Below are 20,043 nucleotides of genomic sequence, written 5' to 3'. Positions count from 1 at the left end.
CTTCCTGCTCCCCAGACTGCACTGCCACCATGAGCCAGGACCCGTTGCCCTTGGGACTTGAGTGCCTGATGAGGGCAGGAGGTACCCCAGCTTGGCCCCGCTTTGAGGAGAGTAGATGTCATTTCAGGGTGTAGCCACACTTACTGCTTCCTACTGATCCTCTGACTGAGAGAGAAGACCTCTGCAGGGCCCTGGCTTTTCTCGTCTCATCAGAAGCTCTAGATTGATGCTTTTCCATCTCTAAGTCTGCGAGACTCAGACAAGCTCACTTGTACTATAGGACAGACCGTCATTCGCAGTACAGAGAGCGTTTGTGCCACCCCCTCTGTGTGTGTGTGTATGTCTGAGTCTGGGTCTGTCTTATTCTCTGATGCAGAAAGGCACTGGCCCAAGTGACTGATCACTCCTGACAGCCTGGAGCCGAAAGCACCGGGGGCAGGCACTGACCTACTTTCTCCTTCCTGAGCTGGAAACATTTATGTAACAGACAGCCACAGGGCCCCGCTGTCCCCATGATGGCTAGGAGATGCCCCAGACTAGCTGTAGTGTGATCAGTTTACGGCCCTTGCAAATCAACCTCAGCAGAAACAGGGCTTCCTGTAAAGAGGACCTGGCTCAGCTTATCACAGGGTGTCCGCGTAGACGAGTGTTCTTTGGCGTCACATGAGTCTCCTGAACCAGATGCTTGCTTCCTGCTGCGGTCCTTCTTGTTGAGCTCTAGCTGGGGGCCTACTCCCCTGCGGCTGAGTCCCCGTGAGCCAGAACATGGTCCTAGATCCAAAGTTCTGTGTCCATGGTCACAGCTGTGCCTTCTTGTTCCAGGTGACGCCATCTGGGCCCCATCCATCCTTCCTCACGGTACCCTCAGCGCCGTCAGCCACCACCCTGAGCTACATTTTGGAGGGAAGATGGAATCTAAGGTCTCGGAAGGTGGCCTGAACGTAACCCTGACCATCCGCCTACTGATGCATGGAAAGGTGATGTGGGGCTGAAAGCAGGGCATCGCCTGCCAGAGATTTGCTCAGTCCCTGTTTTTATTCTACAGGATCTCAAACCCACAAAGATGTTAATGTACAGTTCAAACTACACTTTTCTTAGGCCTAACACCTATACCTCATTACCCTAGTGCCTGTCTCCCATAGATGGGTGCTGTCCTGCACAGCCATTAGTCACATGTACCCACCTGGGCCCAGCAAGTCAGGGCTTAGCCTTAGGCTGTGTTCTCTTCTTCTAGCTCCCGGCACGTGTGCAAGGTTTCCTGCCAGGGCTGGCCACTAAAACAACAGTTCTGGGATATCCAGCTTTCCAGAAAGCATGTCCCCTTGCAACCAGATGTCCCTTTTCTGTGGTGGGAGGTGTCCTTTCCTCCCTTCTCATAGCATATTGCCAAATGGCATTCTCTACAGGTTGGGCACCTAGTTCCTATGACAGGAGGGCCATCGCTGGCCATTCCCTCCTCTTGTTTCCTGACCCGTGCCACGCCTCCCACATGGATCAACAGCAGCTCTGGATTTCTGAGGGCTTGCTTATAGTGAGAAAAAGCAGAGCAGACTTTGAAAAAGGTTACCTTCCATGGCAGGAAGTCAGCCTGACTCTGTCCCAATCAACGCAGCATGGTGGAACCTTCCCAGGGCCGTCCTGTGGGCTGGGACAGGCTGGGACCACTGGTCCAGGTGATCATATACCCCACAAGCATATGTCCAACTGCAGAATGGTGGTGGCTGTGCCAGGGGCTTCTCCAAGTGCCCTATGTAATAAGTAAAGCCACAGCAGCAGCAGCAGGGCTGTGGTCTTAGGCCGGGGTGTTATTTCCTGTCCAAGGGGGCTTCCTTGAGGCCTTAAGTGCATGGGTGACTTTCCCTCCTTGTTTATCAAGGAAGCAGCTGCCTATGTCTGTGGCTTGCTGCTGGGCAGTTTGTTGATCAAGCTCAGCTCCATCTCTGATCACCCTGCTCAGCTAGGTGCAGAGGATCTGGACAGCCCAACATAGACATCTTTTGACGAGATTCAGCTCTCCCATGGGGCAGGTCTATGGCTCAGTGCAAAGTACCTGTCTGGTATACGTAAGGCCCTGGTTCCATCCCCAATACTGTTAAGAATTTTACTTCTCCCTCATGTCAGATAGACTGTTTGTTGATGTGTCAGCCCCTGAGTGCTCTGTGACATCATATTTCTGTGATTTTTTTTTCCTGCAGGAAGTTGGAAGCATCATTGGGAAGGTAATTATTGAATGAACTCTGCCTTTCTTTGGGGTTTCTATAAGATGATAGACAAAGACAGCAGTACCCCCAGTGCTGACAGGCCCCAGCAGGTACACAGCCCCCCGGCAGGCATCCAGCACTATGCTAGAGGAAGTCAGAGTCCCAAGGAGCTCTGCCTGGGCATCCCTGTTCACGCCCCCTCCTTGCTTAAACTACAGTACATGAATCTTGTTCTTGGCTCTGGGTGAACCATGCAGGGAGCACTCTTCCTCAGCCCTTGCAGGGTCCCAGCTGGTCACTTTGAAGCTTCCTCTTACCACGTCATCAGTAGGTGGTACATCTGGGTTTCAGGCCCTAGGCAGCGTCACTGTGCTTGTGTTCTTCAACAGTCCTGTCATCCAAACATCCTTCACTGAATTGGCAACCCCTTTCTACACACTTAGAGCAAAAGCTGTTTCCACAGGTGAGGGGCTGTGTGAAAGAGGAGAGGCCGGGCCAGGCACTGCCCTTCCCAGCATGCTGTACTTTGGTCATCTCTCCTAACCCTGCACCTGTCCAGTGGGGGAGCTTCTAACTGTCCCATGGCTTACCTCTCTGTTTGGAAAGCGCATCACCGCTCATGAGACAGGTGGCAGTAGACCCACCCTGCTACCATATCTGTAGTGCTGTCATGAAAGCGGGCCCGAGTCTAATCAAAGCCTGCCCACGTAGCCAGCTCGGCCACGGTGTGACTGCACCTCCTTTTCTATGCCTCAGTTTCTTCATTTGAAGTGCCCTGGATGTGACCCAGGTAGTATAGAAACCAGACGAGCTAACTCGTGGGGGCAGATGAGGACAAAGAGCAGACTAGAAGCAGGCAGCACCTCATTACCCTCACTGTGCTAGAGCTCCCGGCAGCCAGGGCTGTGCCGTGCCAGGCGCATGTACCCTCTGCACCTGGCAGTGACAGACTTCCTTATCTGTGTCTATTCCAGAAAGGAGAAACAGTGAAGAAGATGCGTGAAGAGGTAAGTGTGCTCCACCCTAGACATCAGCTTCTCTTGAAGCCAGGGGTGGACGTGGCGGGGTGGGGGGGTGGGGGGGTGGGGGGAAGGAACGGGCGGGCACTGCTCTCCTGGTCCTGTCCCCTGTATCAGGGATGGCAGGGCATGGAGAGGCAATCCTCTCTGACACGCTACACATGCAGTATTCAGCTACAGAGGGTGTAAGCTCTCCTGGGGTTCTTTGGAACTTTACTAATGAAAATTCTAGCTGGGCATTGGTGGTACACACCCTTAGTCCCAGCACTCAGGAGGCAGGCAGACCTCTGAGTTCAAGGCCAGCCATCTACAGAGTGAGGTCCAGGACAGTCAGGGCTACACAGGGAGACCCTGTGTTGAAACAGAATTCTACTCTGATAGGGCAGGATGGCATATACCTGCAACCCCATCACCAGGGAGACAGAGAGAGGAGGACAGAAGTTCAGTGACGTTCTCCATTACCCAGGGAGTTAAAGGCTCGTTCAGTTACATGAGACCCTGCCTAAAACACCACCCACCACCATAACATTCCAATTTGATGGGGCTTTCTGGCAAGGATTTCACTGTTTAGAACGAGAGTTCCCCAGCGTGTCTTAGCCTTACCTAGCACCCTGAGACGCCAGGCCCGCAGGGGGACAGCTTTTATCATCTGCCAGCTGCATCTCCTCTCCTCTCTCCATAGAGTGGTGCCAGGATCAACATCTCAGAGGGAAACTGCCCGGAGAGAATCGTCACCATCACAGGCCCGACCGATGCCATCTTCAAGGCCTTTGCTATGATTGCATACAAGTTTGAGGAGGTAAGGCACAGCCTGGCTCCTCCTGGATGAGGCCCGGGTCCAGCCGCCTCCCAAGTGTGTTCGTTTGTCTCACCTGGTTGAGGCACAGGCTTGCTTTATGACAAGGCCACCTTGGAATTCTCTTCACCTTCAGTACCTCAGGTGTTCACCCTGCCTCTGTGCAGCTAGTGAGGGCCAGCGCCCTTCTTTCTTCCCATAGTCGGCCACTTCTACCATGTGCACAGTGGAGAAGCCCACCTCCTTAATGTTTCCCAGGCACCATGCAGAGCCTCAGAACACAGGCCTCCCACCTCCCGACATGGCTGCTGTTGTGTGGCTTAGGCTGTACCCACACATGTAGGGTCTAGCTGGCTCTGTCTGCCATATGGCCCCCGTTGAAGCCCTGGCTGGCACAACTCTGGTCTCAGCTACACACCCTGCAGCAGCCCTCTCCTGAGAGAGTTTATGTAACTGTGTCTTAGCTGGAGATACAAGTCTATTTACATGTTGGGAGATGTGTACATACGCATGTATGTATAATACTTCTGTCTGCTCTCAGTGAGCTACTCTTCATGTTTTTAGTGTTTCCATTTAATGTTTAGTCACATGTGGTGACTAAGCTGGCATATTGTTTTTCTGTCATAAATGAAGGGTGATTGTCAAATTATGAGGTGGGCTTTGTGCATATAAGCAAAGAGCCCATCTAAATGAGAACAAGAAGACGGTATAGGCGGAGCTCACTGTAGCCAGGAGTCAGCCTCCATCATTTGTCACTGGGGGAGGAGAACATCACAGAGGGAAGATGTTAGGTGTGCCCTGAGGATGGCTGTGGGTATAAGGACTGGAGATGCCTGACTCCCTGGTAGCCAGGCTTCCTATGAGAGTCATGAGAGTAAGGATTTGCTTTCTCTTCTGATCCCTGATTTAGAACTGGGAGCAAGCCTTAGGGAAACCATGGGTGCCCAAGCTTTGACCATCCTGGCTTGAGGCCACAGAGGCTGCTACAGAGGCATGGGCCATCCTCATGCCACCCATGGCCTGGCCATCATGAGTTTGCATGCTGAATTCCTCATGTGCCCTTGCAAGAGGCTGGCCAATCAGGCAAGGCTTAAGAGCAGATGTTCGTTATGCAGGGCTCAGCTGCCTTGGTGGCCACTGGTGTTCCAAGACCACCTTGACCCTTTTTGTTTCTGTGTCTTGACCACCATGCACTGAGTGCGTGATTGCAGAGAGCGTGTAGGGTACATGTAGAACGCGTATGGCCACCATGTCACAGCAGAAGCTGTTTACAGTCCCTGGAAGGCACTTTGAATCCAAGAGCTCTGAAGCCCAGACCAGACCAAGAGAGCCATCTAAGGACTGTGAAGTTCAACGTGCTGTCATCTGTCCTTGAGATGATGTGTAGTTGCTCTTTGATCCCAGCAGAGCAGGAAGTAGTCACAAGGGCAAAGATGCTGCCATGACCAGCCTGCAAGAAGTGTAGAGTAAGCCACCACCTAGTGCTGCTTGTGCCAGCGGGTGGAGACAGTCCACCAACCATCTAGGGTTCAGATGCCATTAGTCACTCCTGTCAGAAACAGGTAGGACTCAAGCAGTCTTCTCTCCAGTAAAAACCCCTCAGGGGTGCTCTGCAGTGGTGGCTCTCTGAGCAGCGGGCTAGTGACTTGCAGGAGAGTGCTGAATGCTTAGGCCAGCCTTGTTTTGAAACGCCCGACGTGAGGGTTTGAAGAGTCAAGGGTCCATATCCAGGGAAGTCTCAGGTCCTTTCCTGCAGTACCTGAGAAACCACCTGAGACAAATGGGACCAGGTTTGTTCTGGCCCCAGAGGCAGTGGTGCCTGGCAGAGGCCCCTAGAAGCCAGAAAAGAGCCGCTGCTCAGCACGGATATGGATGAAGCTCCGTGGGCCTTGGATTTGCAATGTCTTCTGTTGCTTCGTGAAAGTTGTTAAATTTAGAATCACCTGATTGATAAAGGGCAGTGATTGCTTTCCTAGAAGGAAGATAGACTGGCCAAGGCATCATTGACCACGTAGGGCCAGATGTCTGTCACCATTGCTGTCCTTCCTTTTGCCTCAGTAGATGAGACCAGAGTCCCCATTATCATCCAAAGCTCTAGGAATCAGTGGTATTTTGAGAGCTGTGGCTGCTGTTTGGGTCTTTAAGAATGGAATTAGAGTATGCTGTCCCATTTTCATGAAATAAGAAGAGATGAGGGAAGAAGGCCATTTGAAAATGAGACGAGGAATCATACACTGCTCAGCTGTCTAGCGATGTCCGAGACCTGAGTTATCCACTTACCAAGCCAAATGCTTTATTTTTCCTTGTAGTTCTAGAGTCTGTAGCCTGTGGTCAGGCAGGACTGCTGCTTTTAGGCTTCTGGTGGGAGTGGGCCATACATTCTGATTGGAGCACATGGCATAGAAAAGCCATCCCCCCTCATAACCATGAAAATAAGACAGAGGCCAGGACACTCTTTGATCGCACATCTCTGATGAGCTAAAGTCTCCACAAGGCCCATCTTAGGGTTCTGCCACCTCTCTATAGTGTCAGCTGAGGACTAGGCCTTTAACACATGGACATTTAGAGGCCATTGCCAGTGACTTGTCACTCTTAGCCATAAAGGCTTATAATACAGTCGTACAATACGAGATGCATTCAGTCCTGACTCCCAGAGTCATAGTTATTATAACGTGGCTCAGAAGGCTGAATCCCAGAGAAGACAAATCACAAAACAAGTTACATTCTCCAGGCACACAGTGCAGACGTGCCTATGTCAGCCGCCCCAGAAAGAGGGACCTGGGGGGAAAGAGGGTGGAACTGGACCAAAGCAAAAGATCAAACAAACAAACAAACAAACAAACAAACAAAAAACCACCTAGCAAGCCACGCCTTAATTCCTGTGATTATGTGTTATTTGATTTATGTGGGAGGGCTAACCCAGTGGATGCTGCCAACAGGTGAGCCCCAGGCCTCTGGGTGGCTGCCGCTTCAACTGTCACGCAGCAGTTACGCGCACTTCACTCTGAGAACCCAGCAGCTAGGGCTGAGGAAGCGGGGTGCCTATCACAAATAGGGCTGTTTAGGAGCTTAGCGTCAGAGAGGATCGTGTCTGTGGGTGGGGTCGCACGGGGTTCCGTGTGTCTGTGGGCAGCACAACCCCCACACCATCGGGTTCCCGTGACATTCACTGGCTCTTCAGTTAGCAAGCTGCTGAGTGGTACAAATGTTGTGCCTGTTGACATGCTTGCCACTGCCACTGTGCTCTGCAGTCTCCCCACTTCCTTCGTGGTGCTAGCCTGCCCTAATGAAAGTAGGCGCAGGACGACTACTGCTGAGAAGTCTTTACTGGGGACCTGATGTTCTAGCACCAGGGGAGGCAACCCAGGAGACCTTGTCCGCTGAATCCTTGAGTAAGCCTGAGCTGCCTGCCTAAGAGCCTGACAAGGAGTGGAGTGTGGACCAATCACAGTCTGTAAGGTTTGTATTTGGGACTAATCACTAGTGCCAACAGAATTTTGCCTCCACCAGGGACAGTGCGCCCCCTCTGGCCAAGTTATAAACGGTTTCTCAGACAGCCCTAGCTAAGGCTGCTCCTTCAGGAGCCAGGGCAAGCGTCTCTTGCATTAGCTGTCTGAAGGTATCCACGTGTGTTCACATGGCTGGTGCAGTATAAGGGCGGCTAGAACCAAATTTTCATATACCTAGTGATGGGCATTAAAAAGAGTGCTTATATAAGCTTATAGAACTTATCATTGATACAACAGTAATTTAAAAAACAAACAAACCAGTTTTTTAGCGACTGCCTTACAAACCTGTCCAGTAACCAAGGATGCTGCTCACCGTTTTTTTTTTTTTCTCTTGGACACAATGCTCTGGCTTCTAAGTCCCCTCCTGGTTTAGGCTAAGGCAATCCTAGATGGGCAAGGCTCTCTTCTTCAGGACTCTGCTCTGGAAAGTATTTGAGACAAGTTTGCACTTACACACCTCTGAGCCTATAATGACAGTGGCCCTGTTAATTGCTATATTTCTTCCAGGCATCTTCACTGTCGCCCTAGTACAAAGAACTTGGCTTCGATTCAGTGGCACTTAAATCTCTGTGGCCACTGTGTCACCCTTTGCTGCACCTTCGAACATGCCTCATCTCTGGAAAAAAAATGCAAATTTCTCAACTCTTTCTGCTGGTTTTGCTTTGCTCTCTTCTGTACTAGGAAACTGAGCCAGCCTGGAAAGCACCTTGAATGGAGTTGTCTGCTCTGTATTTTACTTCCAATTCTCATTATAAATTTGGTTAAGAGCCGCCAATGTTACCCATGTTGTGTGTATGTGTGTGTGTGCGTGTGTGTGTGTGTGCATGTGCATGTATGTATGTATGTATGTATGTGTGTTGTGTTGCCTTGAAAATTCATAGCCTTTAGTCTATTCTCTGTAGAGTCCTTATTTCTACTGAAACCTCGTCAGTCTGTCCCTTCCTGTCCACACTGATACCCCCGCAGAATCATGTCCAAGCTCCGCCTGAGTCGTTCCATGCTATTTCTAAATTAGTTCTCTGCAGGTCTTTCATAAAACAGTTCCAAAACATCCATTGCATTATTAAAGGTGGTCCAGCAATATGGATTCCTCAAAACCAACAGTCCATTACAATAACAACTACCTAGGATAAATCCATTTATAACGAAGAGGCTTATTTTGGTTTACAGTTTTAGAGGGTTCACCCCACAATTAAGTAGAGCTATTGCTTTTAGGACTCAGGCTGTTGAGGTTTGATCCTATCACGGCCGGAGCATGTGGTACAGCCAAACCATTTACCCCACAAGCAAGATGCAAATAAAAGCACAAGGAAAACACTGAGCTCCCACGCTTTCCTTCAAAGACATGTCTCCATGAGAGCAAAGTCTACTAAGCCCCACCTTTTATTAAAGTTTCCATCGCCTCCTATATGAGTTACTTTTCCTATTGCTGTGGTAAAATACCCAACATAAAGCAGCTAAAGGGAGGAAGGGTTAATTTTGGCCTATAGGTCAAGAGTACCAGCCCATCACGCAGGGGAGGCACAGCGGCTGGAGCATGAGGCAGCTGGTGCTGCTACTACACTCACACTCTCCTTTCCTTCAGTCCGGGACTCTGGACCACGGGATGGCGATGCTCACCTTTACAGTGAGTCTTCTCACCTCAGTTAAGCCAATCCAGGCTGACAGTTCAGAATTAGCCATCACATCCCCCAAGCCTTTAACACATGGACCTTTGGAGGACGTTCCAGATGGAAGCGCTAATGAGTGGGTTAGATAAGGGTGCCGAATGATAGCTCAGGAAGAGATCGCTCACTCGCAGTTAGCAGCTTCCTGTGGCTGTCTGAATCTACCTCTCTATTGCTGACTCTAGAGTGTCTCTGAGATCTACTCGAACGACTTTTATACTATATGGAATACTGGGTTGTGGTTTGCGCTGTGAAACATGATGCGTGATGTTTCACCGCTGCGTTTTTTGATAATGGTATGGCTGGGATACAGAACCTTCCTTGAAGCTCAGAGCCTCTTTGCTTGAGGAGACAGCGCCTCCTGGTGGAAGGTTGTAGAACGGTGCCTGGGAAGCCCCTTAAGCCTATGGTGGTGGACAAGGCAGCCTACGTCCACTTCCTAGTATCTTCCACCTTTGTCTGCAGCAGGACAGAGTGTGACATCGGCACGTGATCCCCAAACTCACAGGAAAAAAGCATCTGCTAGCAGTGGGCAGTGTGGCCGTAGAATTGGGTTATTTGCCTTTGCCCTAAGGATCTCAAGGCATCCTGGAAACTGTATCTGTTTTATGCCAGGGATTAACTGAGCACCTCGCACATTCTAAGGACATTCTGTCACTGAGCTACACCCCAAGTCCTAAAAGTGTAGGTAATTTTGATTATTTTGATCCTTCCCGCTTCCCAGAGCATTGGTAAAGAGGGTTTGTAATGGGCGACTATCTCCAGAGTCCTGGCTCCTGTAAAGTATGCACCCCGGCATTTGGTATAAAAGTTAATGTGCCCCAAAATGAAGCAAAACTATGCCATTTCTAGCAGATTTTAGAGCTATAACTTTCTGCAAGGAGATGCTTTGTTACCTCCCGAAACACACATACAGTCACTAAAACACCCTCAATCCTGAGACCTCTTACCTTCTCATTTCTCCCATCCTTGGTTTGCTAAGAAGGTGGCATGTGTCCTAAAAATGTCCTGTCTGTCTCTTGCAATCTCTCTCTTTCATGTTTCCAAAGTAGTAGCCAGTCTTTTCTAGTAGATGACAACGTAGCACATGGCAGTCACACTAAAGCCACCAGAGGGATGAAAGATCATGTCCCAAGTCTACAATAGATGGTAACCAAAACCAGCCCCCAGCCTGGGGATGAACAGAAGGAGAGCTCAATACCAAGAGGGTGGGGTCCAGATGCAGAGTGAACAGTAGGCGCAGAGGCCTCTGGGTATTCTGCCCGGATAGAGGCTGGGTCTAGGACAAGGACAAATGGAGGCATATAAACAAGCTGCCTAAACAGAGGCGCTGAAGCTATTGAAGTGGCATGTGCAGAGCTGGACAGGGCGAAGGGTTAGCCACTCCCTGCCACAAACAGATGACGTGTCTGGGCAGGAGCAGTGGCTCACTAGCCGCAAGGCTCCCTGGTGCTCACCCAGGGAAAGTGGGCATTTGCTTGTTTCTAGATGGTTGAGATTAGAAATGGAGCTAGACGTGAAGACATGAGGTCCAAGTTCTGGCTTTTTAGCCCAGCACCCCAGACGCTTGCTTGGGCATGGCTTTCCAGGGTGGTGGTATGTGTTGGTCTCAGCCTCTTTCCTCCAAATTGGGCTGCCTCCTCTGTAATCGGGCTCCCTGATGCAGAGGTTCCTCTGCATTTTCAAGGAAAACAGGGCCTTGGACTCTCACCAATTCCATCTGACCAGCTATAAACGTCCCTTGGGAGCATCCTCCAGCCTGCTCTCCACGGACCCCAAGCAAATCGGCCTCACGCATCAAAGTCCTCATTCCCCATAGATGTTCATGAGGAGGTCAGACCTGATCACGTATCTTCTTAACCTGTCCCCTGCCCGAGTCCCCTGTGACTCATTGACCGTCTGTGTGCATGGTTGGCACACGTGGCCAGCTGGCCCCATGTCTTCTGTTCCTTCTAAGCTTGGCCTGGCTCTGAAGGTTCCATGATTGCCAGGTCCATTTCCTGAGTCCCTTCTCTATGTGGGAGAGGATTTCATGAGGTTTTTTCAGTGTGCAGTGAAGCAGAGATGCACACATCCTCACAGTGTTCCTAAGCCACACAGCTGTGCTCACTAGTGTGAGTCCAACATGCCTATTTTCTCCTCCCTAGGACATCATTAATTCCATGAGCAACAGCCCTGCCACCAGCAAGCCCCCAGTGACACTGCGGCTAGTGGTCCCTGCCAGCCAGTGTGGGTCCCTGATTGGGAAAGGCGGCTCCAAGATCAAGGAAATCCGGGAGGTACTGGCCACCCTGTTGCATGTCTCCACGTAGTCTGTAAGTGCACACCCTGATGCCTCAGACCCTGACGGCTCAAAGCTGATGTGCAAACATGACAGTCAAATTCACCAGTGATAAGGGGGGGTTGTGTGAGGAGCCTTGCCACATTCCCATGAACACGCAGTGGCCTGTGCCAGGAGTAGCCCTGCTTTGCCAAGGACAAGAACAAAGCTGGGGGTGAAGGTCCCTGAACATCCATGCCTTAGCACCCAAGTCCTGTGGCTCTGGGTACACTCAGGCTTGGCTTCTGTGCCTATGGTGTGCCTCTTTGTCATCAGGTCCTGCCTCCTACACTAATGGAGCCTGAACTTGATGCCAGTTTGACATTGAGAAAAAATGTTACTTTCAGGAACGCCAAGTCCTTCCCTTAACCAGGAGAGCAGCCGCCCTTTCTTGATACCTTCCTGTCCTCTTCTGTGACTTAGAAGATGCCAGGAAGCCTAAGCCTTGGTCAGGGCCAGGCTCCCTCTGTGTGACTCCCTAACATTGTCACTAAGGTTGGTGTGCCTCACTGGTCCAGAGGATTCAACTAGTCACTTGGGACGTGTGTTGGCCAGACATCAAGAGCAGGCAGGTCCCAGGCTCAGGCTTTCTGGCCTCCATGGGACCTACCTCAAGGAGGAAGAAGAATTATGAGGTTGGAAAGAGCACTCCTATTTCCCTGTAGCCTCCTGTCCAGCACCCCTGCTGAGACCACACACTCTGTAGACCAGGCTGGCCTTGAACTCACAAAGATTCTCCTGTCTCTGCCTCCTGCGTGTTGGGATTAAAGGCGTGTGCCCACACCACCCGGCTAAGGCCCTGCTTCTAATGAAGGATTTTCAGTGCAGATCACCCTGAAGGCATCCCCAAGAGCTGGAGGTGCTGTTCTTCCCATACGTGTTGCTACCCACAATCCACTGTTTTTCCAACGGCTCTTCTCTGCAGTCCACAGGTGCTCAGGTCCAAGTGGCAGGTGACATGCTGCCCAACTCCACAGAGCGGGCGGTGACTATCTCAGGGACCCCAGACGCCATCATCCAGTGTGTGAAGCAGATCTGTGTGGTCATGCTGGAGGTACAGTATGAACATCATGGGCCAACACATGCCACCTGCCCGGTGCTCAATGCTGGGCTCACAATGTGACGCTCTACCTTTGTCACTTTGTCACTAAGGTGCCTGTGCCTCAGTTGACCTGAGAAATGGAGTAATCACTTGTGGGTGTGGGGGTCAGACATCAAGAACAGGCAGATGCCAGGCTCGGGCTTCCTGGCCTTTGGTGAGAGCTGGGCAGGCTGAAGGGACACGTTTGGACGTGTCTCCTAATGCCAGCCTGTGGCCCTCATCTTGTCTGTGAGTGGGGAGCACGGGGAGTGGTGTGGGCAGATCATGGGGCTTTAGCCTTGGCACTGGTAACCACTCTGGCTAGAAGCCGGTGTGGTGAAAAATAAGAGGAAATCCCCTGCCTGTCAGGCCACCCAGCACTACAGGCCTGTAGATCTGCAAACGTCAAGAGAACTACTACCCGGTACTCTGGCTAGGACTCGGGACAGACCCAAGCAACTATGATGTAGAGAGATGTGGAATGAGAGGGTAAGACAGAAGAAGGAAGGAGCCACGAGACAGGGGAAGCCTCCTCCAGTTCCCATCGAGGATGGAGAAGTCACAGGAGCTTCTGCACTTGTGCCCACCCCTCAAGCTACTTCTGCGACCCTTCCCAAGCACCGCTGGCCTCTGCCCTTCCACAGCCCAAGCTGAGGCCACTCCACAGAACTAACACCACCGAGCAGCTGCTGTGTCATCTTTCCTTCAAACAACACGCTTAACTCTTTGAAATGAAGTTAAAGAAATGTTATTCTCATGCAGTTTCCTGCACACGCTGATCAGGGTGATAGGATGGTCCCATCACAAGAGCCCAGAGGCTGGGAGCATCTCCAAGGACTTACAGCTCCTTGTACTGTCATCTGCCCCAAGCAGGGAAAAACACGTGGTCAGCTCAGTGGCACTCCTTGGTCTGCAGTGGACATCAGGGGCCAGCAGCCCTCTTCTCAGGACATAATTTGTGTCCTCATTAGAAGCTCCAAGCAGACTCCTGGGCTAATGGTAGTAGGGCCAATGCCCAGGGCTGTGTCACAACTCACAACTCTAGATGATATGGGAGAAGCCATGGTCATGCACAGTGTGGCTGTCAGCAGTGGAGGCTGACCTAACTGACACTCTGCTCTCATGTGCATGATGTAGTTTGCAGAAGCTGAAGGGTGTGGCCTCCCTCACCAGGAAGGAAGCCATCACAGTGAAGAGAACCTCACTTTTATCTGAAGAACAGCAAGGGAAAAAAACAAAAAATGGATCCAAGACTCTGCCTTTCAAGCTTGCTTAAGGGAGTACCCTTTGTACCCCCCCAGTCACAAAAGGCACTGCCCCTAGCTGACGTACTTGGGTGAGGCCTGCAAAGAAAACAAGTGTTGCCCTTACGGACTTCCTGCCACCCACAACTCTGGTACCTCCTGCACCTCCTGAGGGACAGTCTGATGGCCTTGCCTACCCAGGGGATGCTGGTGGTGTAAGCCCAAAAGGTCACTTTTCTGTGGGTGGGTAAAAATGAAACTGGGCCTTCTGAGTGGACCCAGGGAGCCCCTGTGTCGGGAGGGAAGCAGCCTGGAGCACAGGCGACGGTGACCCTAGGATCTGGAGCACTTGGCAAGAGCAATGTAGCAGCTACCATGCTAGACACATAAGCTCCTGCCATAACCTTGTACCACAGACCCAAGGTCGGTCTGGGCTACCTCAGCAAGCAGCATTTGCACAGAGGCTCTCTTGGAGGCATTTTTTTTTTTTAGGGCCCCAGCAACGGGAAATATGGACATTCCCAAGGGCCAGCTCAGACAGCCCATTACTGTCAGCCCCAGAGTAAGGAATGTTCCAAGGTCACACCCTCAGTGACCTCCTGTAGGCTGGGGCCACTGTCCTTGCAGAGATTACCTGTGCGATGCTTATTGCTGTAACAGAATATCTGATAAAAGCGCCTTAAGTTCGGGCTGGTTTATTGTGGCTTAGACTGTGGTAGGGGGTTGGGTGTTATTGACCATCATGTCAAGAGAGGCATGGTGGCTGGAGCAGAGGGCCCCCGGGCACGGTGCATCTGCAGTCAGGAAGCCGAGAATAACAACTGCTCATGCACGGATCACTCTCTTCCTTTTTTTATTCAGCCCAGGGCTTCAGCCCATAGAATGGTGTTTCCCCAGGCATGCTCAGAAGCTAACCTAACCTAGTAATCACTACAGACATGCCAGTCCCCAGAGGCATGTGGAGACTGTTGGTCACCAATCTGCTACTTAGCCAAGAGCCTCAACTTCTTCTGCCATGGTAGCTTCAGCTAGTATTGCCTGGATCTGGGGGAATCATACCGTCTAGAGGTGCAGCGCCTCTGACCAGCACAGAGAGGCTAAAGTGGGACTTGTTGGCACCTGAGGACAGTGTTCATCTAAGAGGAGAAGTCTATACTCTGGACCCAAGCGTAATTAAGAGAAATTATAGCAGACTTCTTCACTGTGGAATCTCATTTGGCTTCTGCAAGCTACTTAAGTTTTCACTGGTGAAACTGAGTGACCCTAAGCCACTGGCCACTACTATACGCTAAGCAGAACTCGGTTGCTAGACGCCAATTCCCAATGTGAGTTGTGTTCAAGGTTGGCTTTTCCCAGGGACTAAATAGTATTTTTTTTTATCAAAGGATGCAAGCTGCTTCTCCATGCTTCCACTGCTAGATCTGCCGTCAGGTCCCCCATGGGACCATACCAGGAGGAAAGCCAGCAGTGGTACACAAAGCCCATGGGAGTTGGCTACAAGCGAGCAGGTGGTCCACCTACCTACCTTGGCACTCTTGTGGAACCCTGCTCCTGCCTGGCTGGACACAGGATCTATTGAGGATAGGTAGCAAACAGTGCAAGCTTGGGAGAAGCAATGCCCACCTCAAGGAAGAAGCCGTTGAAGATGGAGAATTTGGCCTGCCTCAATGTGCTGAGGACAGACTCATCTCCTTTTGGTGTCCCTGGATGCCCCTCCCCTCACTGTTGTGGCCTGTGGAATCTTTGCTGGCCACATCTGGAAGGCTGGGGTTCCCACAGAGGGGGGTGGGTGTGGGAAGGCAGCCCAAGGCCAACAGCAAAGCTGTTCTAACCGCTCTCTCCCTCTCCTGTCCCTTTTCCTAGTCCCCACCGAAAGGTGCCACCATTCCCTACCGCCCAAAGCCCGCCTCCACCCCTGTCATTTTTGCAGGTGGTCAGGTAAGAGCCGACCCGCTCGCGGCCTCCACTGCCAACCTCAGCCTTTTACTGCAGCACCCGCCGCTGCCCGTTAGTGCACTCAGGTTTTCTCGCCTTCTCACGTGCACGTCTCCCACCCTGCGATGGACACAGAGCTCTCTGGCTCACACCAGGCATTGGGTGGGGCCTGGGGAGGCAGGACTGCAGCTCACAACCGCATCCTTTAGACACATTCCCCAGCGAGATCCCTGAGTGAGATCGGGGAGACCCACAGACTCATGCAGAGTTAGGCATTGCCTAACGACGCCTGCCAGACCTCCTCTGTGGATGTTGCTTAGGTAGCTAGTAAACAGAAACATTCTGGGTGACTATGGCTTGGGTTTGAATACTCTAAACCAGGGTCCCACTTCTCCTGAGGCATATCCAAGATCTCGAGGAGATGAGTGGCTCAGACTAGCCTGTGTTCCCCCATGGTTGGGATCCATCCCCACTACCCCTTGCCTGCCTGAGAAGACACTCACACAGGCAGAGCTCACATTTACAAAGCCCGTCTTTGAGGGTTTAGTGGCCAGCATCTGTCTCCTAGAGAAAGGAGGCGGAGAAGGTAGAGTGGAGACAAGCTTGTGTCTTGGAGCAGCACCAGCCAGGAAGGGATTGGCGAAGGCCCCATCTGGCTTGCTTACATGCTCACCTAAGCTCAGATGCCCACCTCAGGGCCACGAGACCCACCCCACACACAGATGACTTGAACATGGACAGCCAGGGGTCCGTCCAGAAGAGCTCTGTGTCTGTCGGCCGCGATGTGTGTCTTTGTTCAAGGGAGAGTTAAGTCAAAGGCTCCCCATGGGTGACCCAGCTGGCAGAGTAGACACAGGGTTTTACTGCATCTTTCAAAAAAGAAAAAGGTATAGACTTTCTTCCATAGTATAAAGGGACAATAGCAGCATGTGTGGGCTCAGACATGTTGCCCCATCTCCCTCCCTACTCCCCTATTTTACACATTCCCTGCCTCAGATCTGCCCCATCACTGGCAGAGTCCTATGCCCTGATATGGGCCTAGCATGTGCCATATCCCACTGTACAGCAGGTGTTGCCAGCCTCCCAGCCTTAGGCTCAGGGCAGTACCTTGGCCTATGCTGACATCAGAGGTGTGGTCACACAGCCACACTGCCAAGCCCATCAATGCTCACTGTTGTTCTCCCCAGATTCATGGCTAGCTAGCTGACAGGTCAGTACCCAGTGTGAACTGTATCTCTCTGTCAAATCACAATAGCCCCAATAGCCCCAAATAATGAAATAAGGGATTTTATTTCAAAGGCCTCTCTATGCAAGTAAATGTGGCCTCTGTAAAACTATATGGCAAGGAGTCACGGCCCCAATTCCAAGGGCAGAACCACTACAGGAAGGATCAATAGTGCCCCTACTGCAGCCACAGCAGTGAAAGTTACTCTGCTATGTTTATTCCTGGACAGGGTTAGCTTTTTAAAAGCCCACCACCATTCCCTTGGACCAGTTCAGTCTGGCCTTGACTGCCTTGGCTGAAACATGGGAGACAGACTCATATGAGAGGCATCCTGCAAGGAAGCAACCTAGCAAGGACGCCAAACTATACACTCAGAAGTAAAGATGTACCCCAAGACATGGGGTAGATTCTAGAAGAGGCCGCCTAGGTATCTGACACTTCCAGTGGAACAGATGAAGAGGCCTAGAATCCTCAGCAATTGTCTCTGCAGCCATTGTTGTTTACCTGGCCAAGCTCAGGACTTACTGAGAGATGTGACAAGCCTGAAAAGGGGGTGGAAGATGCTAGACACTAGCCTAGGTAGAGCTCTGTGGTTCAGCTCAGACACAGAGGGCTGGGAGAGAGCAACAGGCCTCAAAGGTCCTTGGGGCCTGGCCAGGATGGTAGCCTATGTCCCTTCCTCAGGTGAAGCCTCCTCAGGTAACCTGGGAGATCACCCCTGATGGCAGTTTTCCAAAAGCCAAGGCTGCACCTCAGCCTCACTCCTCACAGAGCAGCTAACCTGTCCCTTTCTCCATGAAACTGCCATGTCTGATAGGATTGTTTTTTCTTCCTCTGCTAGCACAGCCAGGTCGTTGCTGAAACTGTGTCTATTTCAAACCTGCCCTGTGGCCAGGTCCCTGTTAGGTGGTCACCTGGCTTTGAGCTCCTGCGTTTGGTTGTGATTTCAAAAACAAAAACTCTTAGCACATTAAAAAGGAAAAAAAAAAAAAAGAAACCATGAGAGGGTCTGGGTCCGTAGCCGTGACACGTGATCCCAAGGGAACTCTTCCAGATGCCCAGAGACCTCAAGGGTGGTCACAGGTCTAGATGAGCCAGGTGAGGGGAGCCATGTCGTGACTTCTCTACCTCCACCAGGGTGGTCCAGCCCTGCCCGGAAGCCACAGCTTTCTGTTGTCTTGCTCTCCCTTGACTGTGTTGTTTGTTTGTTGTCTGAGTTGCCAAAGGGCATTGTAGCTGAGGGGCACAGTTGAGGGCTCTGCCCTGGGGTTTCAGAGTGGGGCCAGGTAGGAGGAGCCCACAGGGTGGAGAGTTGCTGTGGTTGGCACAATTGCCTTGGGGGATACCACGCTGGCCTTCAGAGAAGGGGCGCTCCCCATTTGAGGAGACTTCACGTAAGATTTGGTAAGAACAAGTTAGGTCAGGTCCTATGACTGATTTGGACCCATTTGTTAATACAAATTTGGCAAAACTTGTTCTGGTCACTTTGAAAACGTTTGTTTTCACTTGAATGTCTTGGGGGCTCAGTGGTCCTTCTTACTAGGGGGTTAAACGGGTCATCTGTGGGTTTACAATTTTTTTAAAAAATTGAGGAATCAAGGTTAGAATCAGCAGCTGGCCACAGCTCGGAGAGGTTGCACCTTCCTCGGACTCACCAGTTGTAATTGAGACCTTGCCCCCGACCTTAAGCAAACAGGGGCAGGAGGGTAAAGCTGGACACTGATGGAGGACACTGTCCCCAGAAGGTCCTTATCATACTAGGGCATAGCAGGCTGGGTCACCAGTGGCTGACAAGCTGAGGTCCTGCCATGTCCCTAGCTGACTGTCTCTCTCTCTCTCACTCTCTTCTCCAGGCCTACACAATCCAGGGACAGTACGCCATCCCCCACCCAGATGTGAGTTTTCACTCTGCCTCTCCCTTATCCTCTTCATTAGTGTGTACCTTCCTGCATGCTGCTGTTAATTGCTACTAATATTAATATTACACAATAATATTAATCGATTTTCTCTGTGTCTCTGACGTCTGTTGTATCCATCTGACCTTGGATAACGTTTTAACCTCTTAGCACTAATTCTTGCTTGTGTTGAGGACTTGGCCTGATGTCAAATTGCTGCCGTCCAGGGCTTCCCTCCCACACTCAGGCCTAACCTTTTGTCTGTGATCACAAGTGGTCACACTCATCCCCAGAATCTGGGTGCTACATGCTGGCTTGGCAGAGTGTGGCTCACCACCTATGGCCAGCATGGGCAAGGCACTCTCTGGGCACTTAAGTCAGGTGACAATTATGAGAACTATTCCTTTAAGGTGTCTTAAAAACGGGCAATAAATGTACCTGGGGGAGTCAAACTTGCCCAGACTGAGGCATGGATTCTCTCCATGTACAAAGGCCTAAGTGCTGAGAGCCTGGGGTCAGGGTAGGGTGGGGTGGGACGGCTTCCACTCCTTCTGTAGCTAGTAAGATGCCAAATGTGGAAGTGGACTCCTGGGCTCAGACCTAAGCCTCTCTAGCTGGACCTATCACCTGTCCTTTGGCCTACGTCTATTCAGACATCTCCCGGTGGTGTGATGGTATGCGTGTATGATCAGTTCTGGAGGACGAAAAGCCTCCTGAGGGAGTTTGTGGGGATCAGAGGGGGGGGGTGTCTTAGTCGGCCTCTTGACTCACCTCCAGTTGAGTACAGAAGAAAGATCAGGAGACACTTGGAGGGGCGGTGACTGAGCCTGTAGGGCCCAAGAGATAATGGGCAGCAGCCACGAGAGAAGGTCCTTCCTTAGGGTCGGTAGAGATGCTGGGGAAGATGTGGGGGAGGGACACAGCAGCATGAGGAGAAAGGGGTCCAGTGTTGGGAATTGAGGCTAGGCTCTCAAGCATGCTAGTCGAGTACTCCCTGTACAGTGCTCTTTCCAGCCTGCACGACTTTCTTAACCTGGTTTGAGCATGTGCCGGGTGCAGCAGCTCCCCCTCGGACATGCGTGCACTGCGTGGTACCCCGAGACACCTCTAACACTGTCTCCAGGGATACCAGTCATCCTGACATTCTTTTG

General features: G+C 51.4%; 1 protein-coding gene across 14 annotated transcripts in view; it reads left to right on the top strand.

The window, feature by feature from the left end:
* Window positions 1-20,043, top strand: part of PCBP3 (poly(rC) binding protein 3) — a 256,103-nt gene that overhangs the window by 219,837 nt on the left and 16,223 nt on the right. For 10 of the 14 annotated variants that reach the window (XM_084752136.1, XM_084752137.1, XM_084752133.1 and 7 more), the window contains 8 exons: window positions 823-977; window positions 2,196-2,219; window positions 3,176-3,208; window positions 3,903-4,019; window positions 11,340-11,471; window positions 12,438-12,566; window positions 15,701-15,844; window positions 18,851-18,892. In XM_084752136.1, coding sequence (XP_084608262.1) covers window positions 823-977; window positions 2,196-2,219; window positions 3,176-3,208; window positions 3,903-4,019; window positions 11,340-11,471; window positions 12,438-12,566; window positions 15,701-15,844; window positions 18,851-18,892 — 776 coding nt within the window. The remainder of the gene's footprint in view (window positions 1-822; window positions 978-2,195; window positions 2,220-3,175; window positions 3,209-3,902; window positions 4,020-11,339; window positions 11,472-12,437; window positions 12,567-15,700; window positions 15,845-18,850; window positions 18,893-20,043) is intronic. The other 4 variants (XM_084752131.1, XM_084752130.1, XM_084752129.1 and 1 more) reach the window with 1 other exon arrangement.

Source organism: Acomys minous, assembly GCF_964271855.1.
Source record: "Acomys minous genome assembly, chromosome: 13".
Classification (NCBI taxonomy): domain Eukaryota; kingdom Metazoa; phylum Chordata; class Mammalia; order Rodentia; family Muridae; genus Acomys; species Acomys minous.
This window is presented reverse-complemented; position numbering and strand designations above follow the sequence as displayed.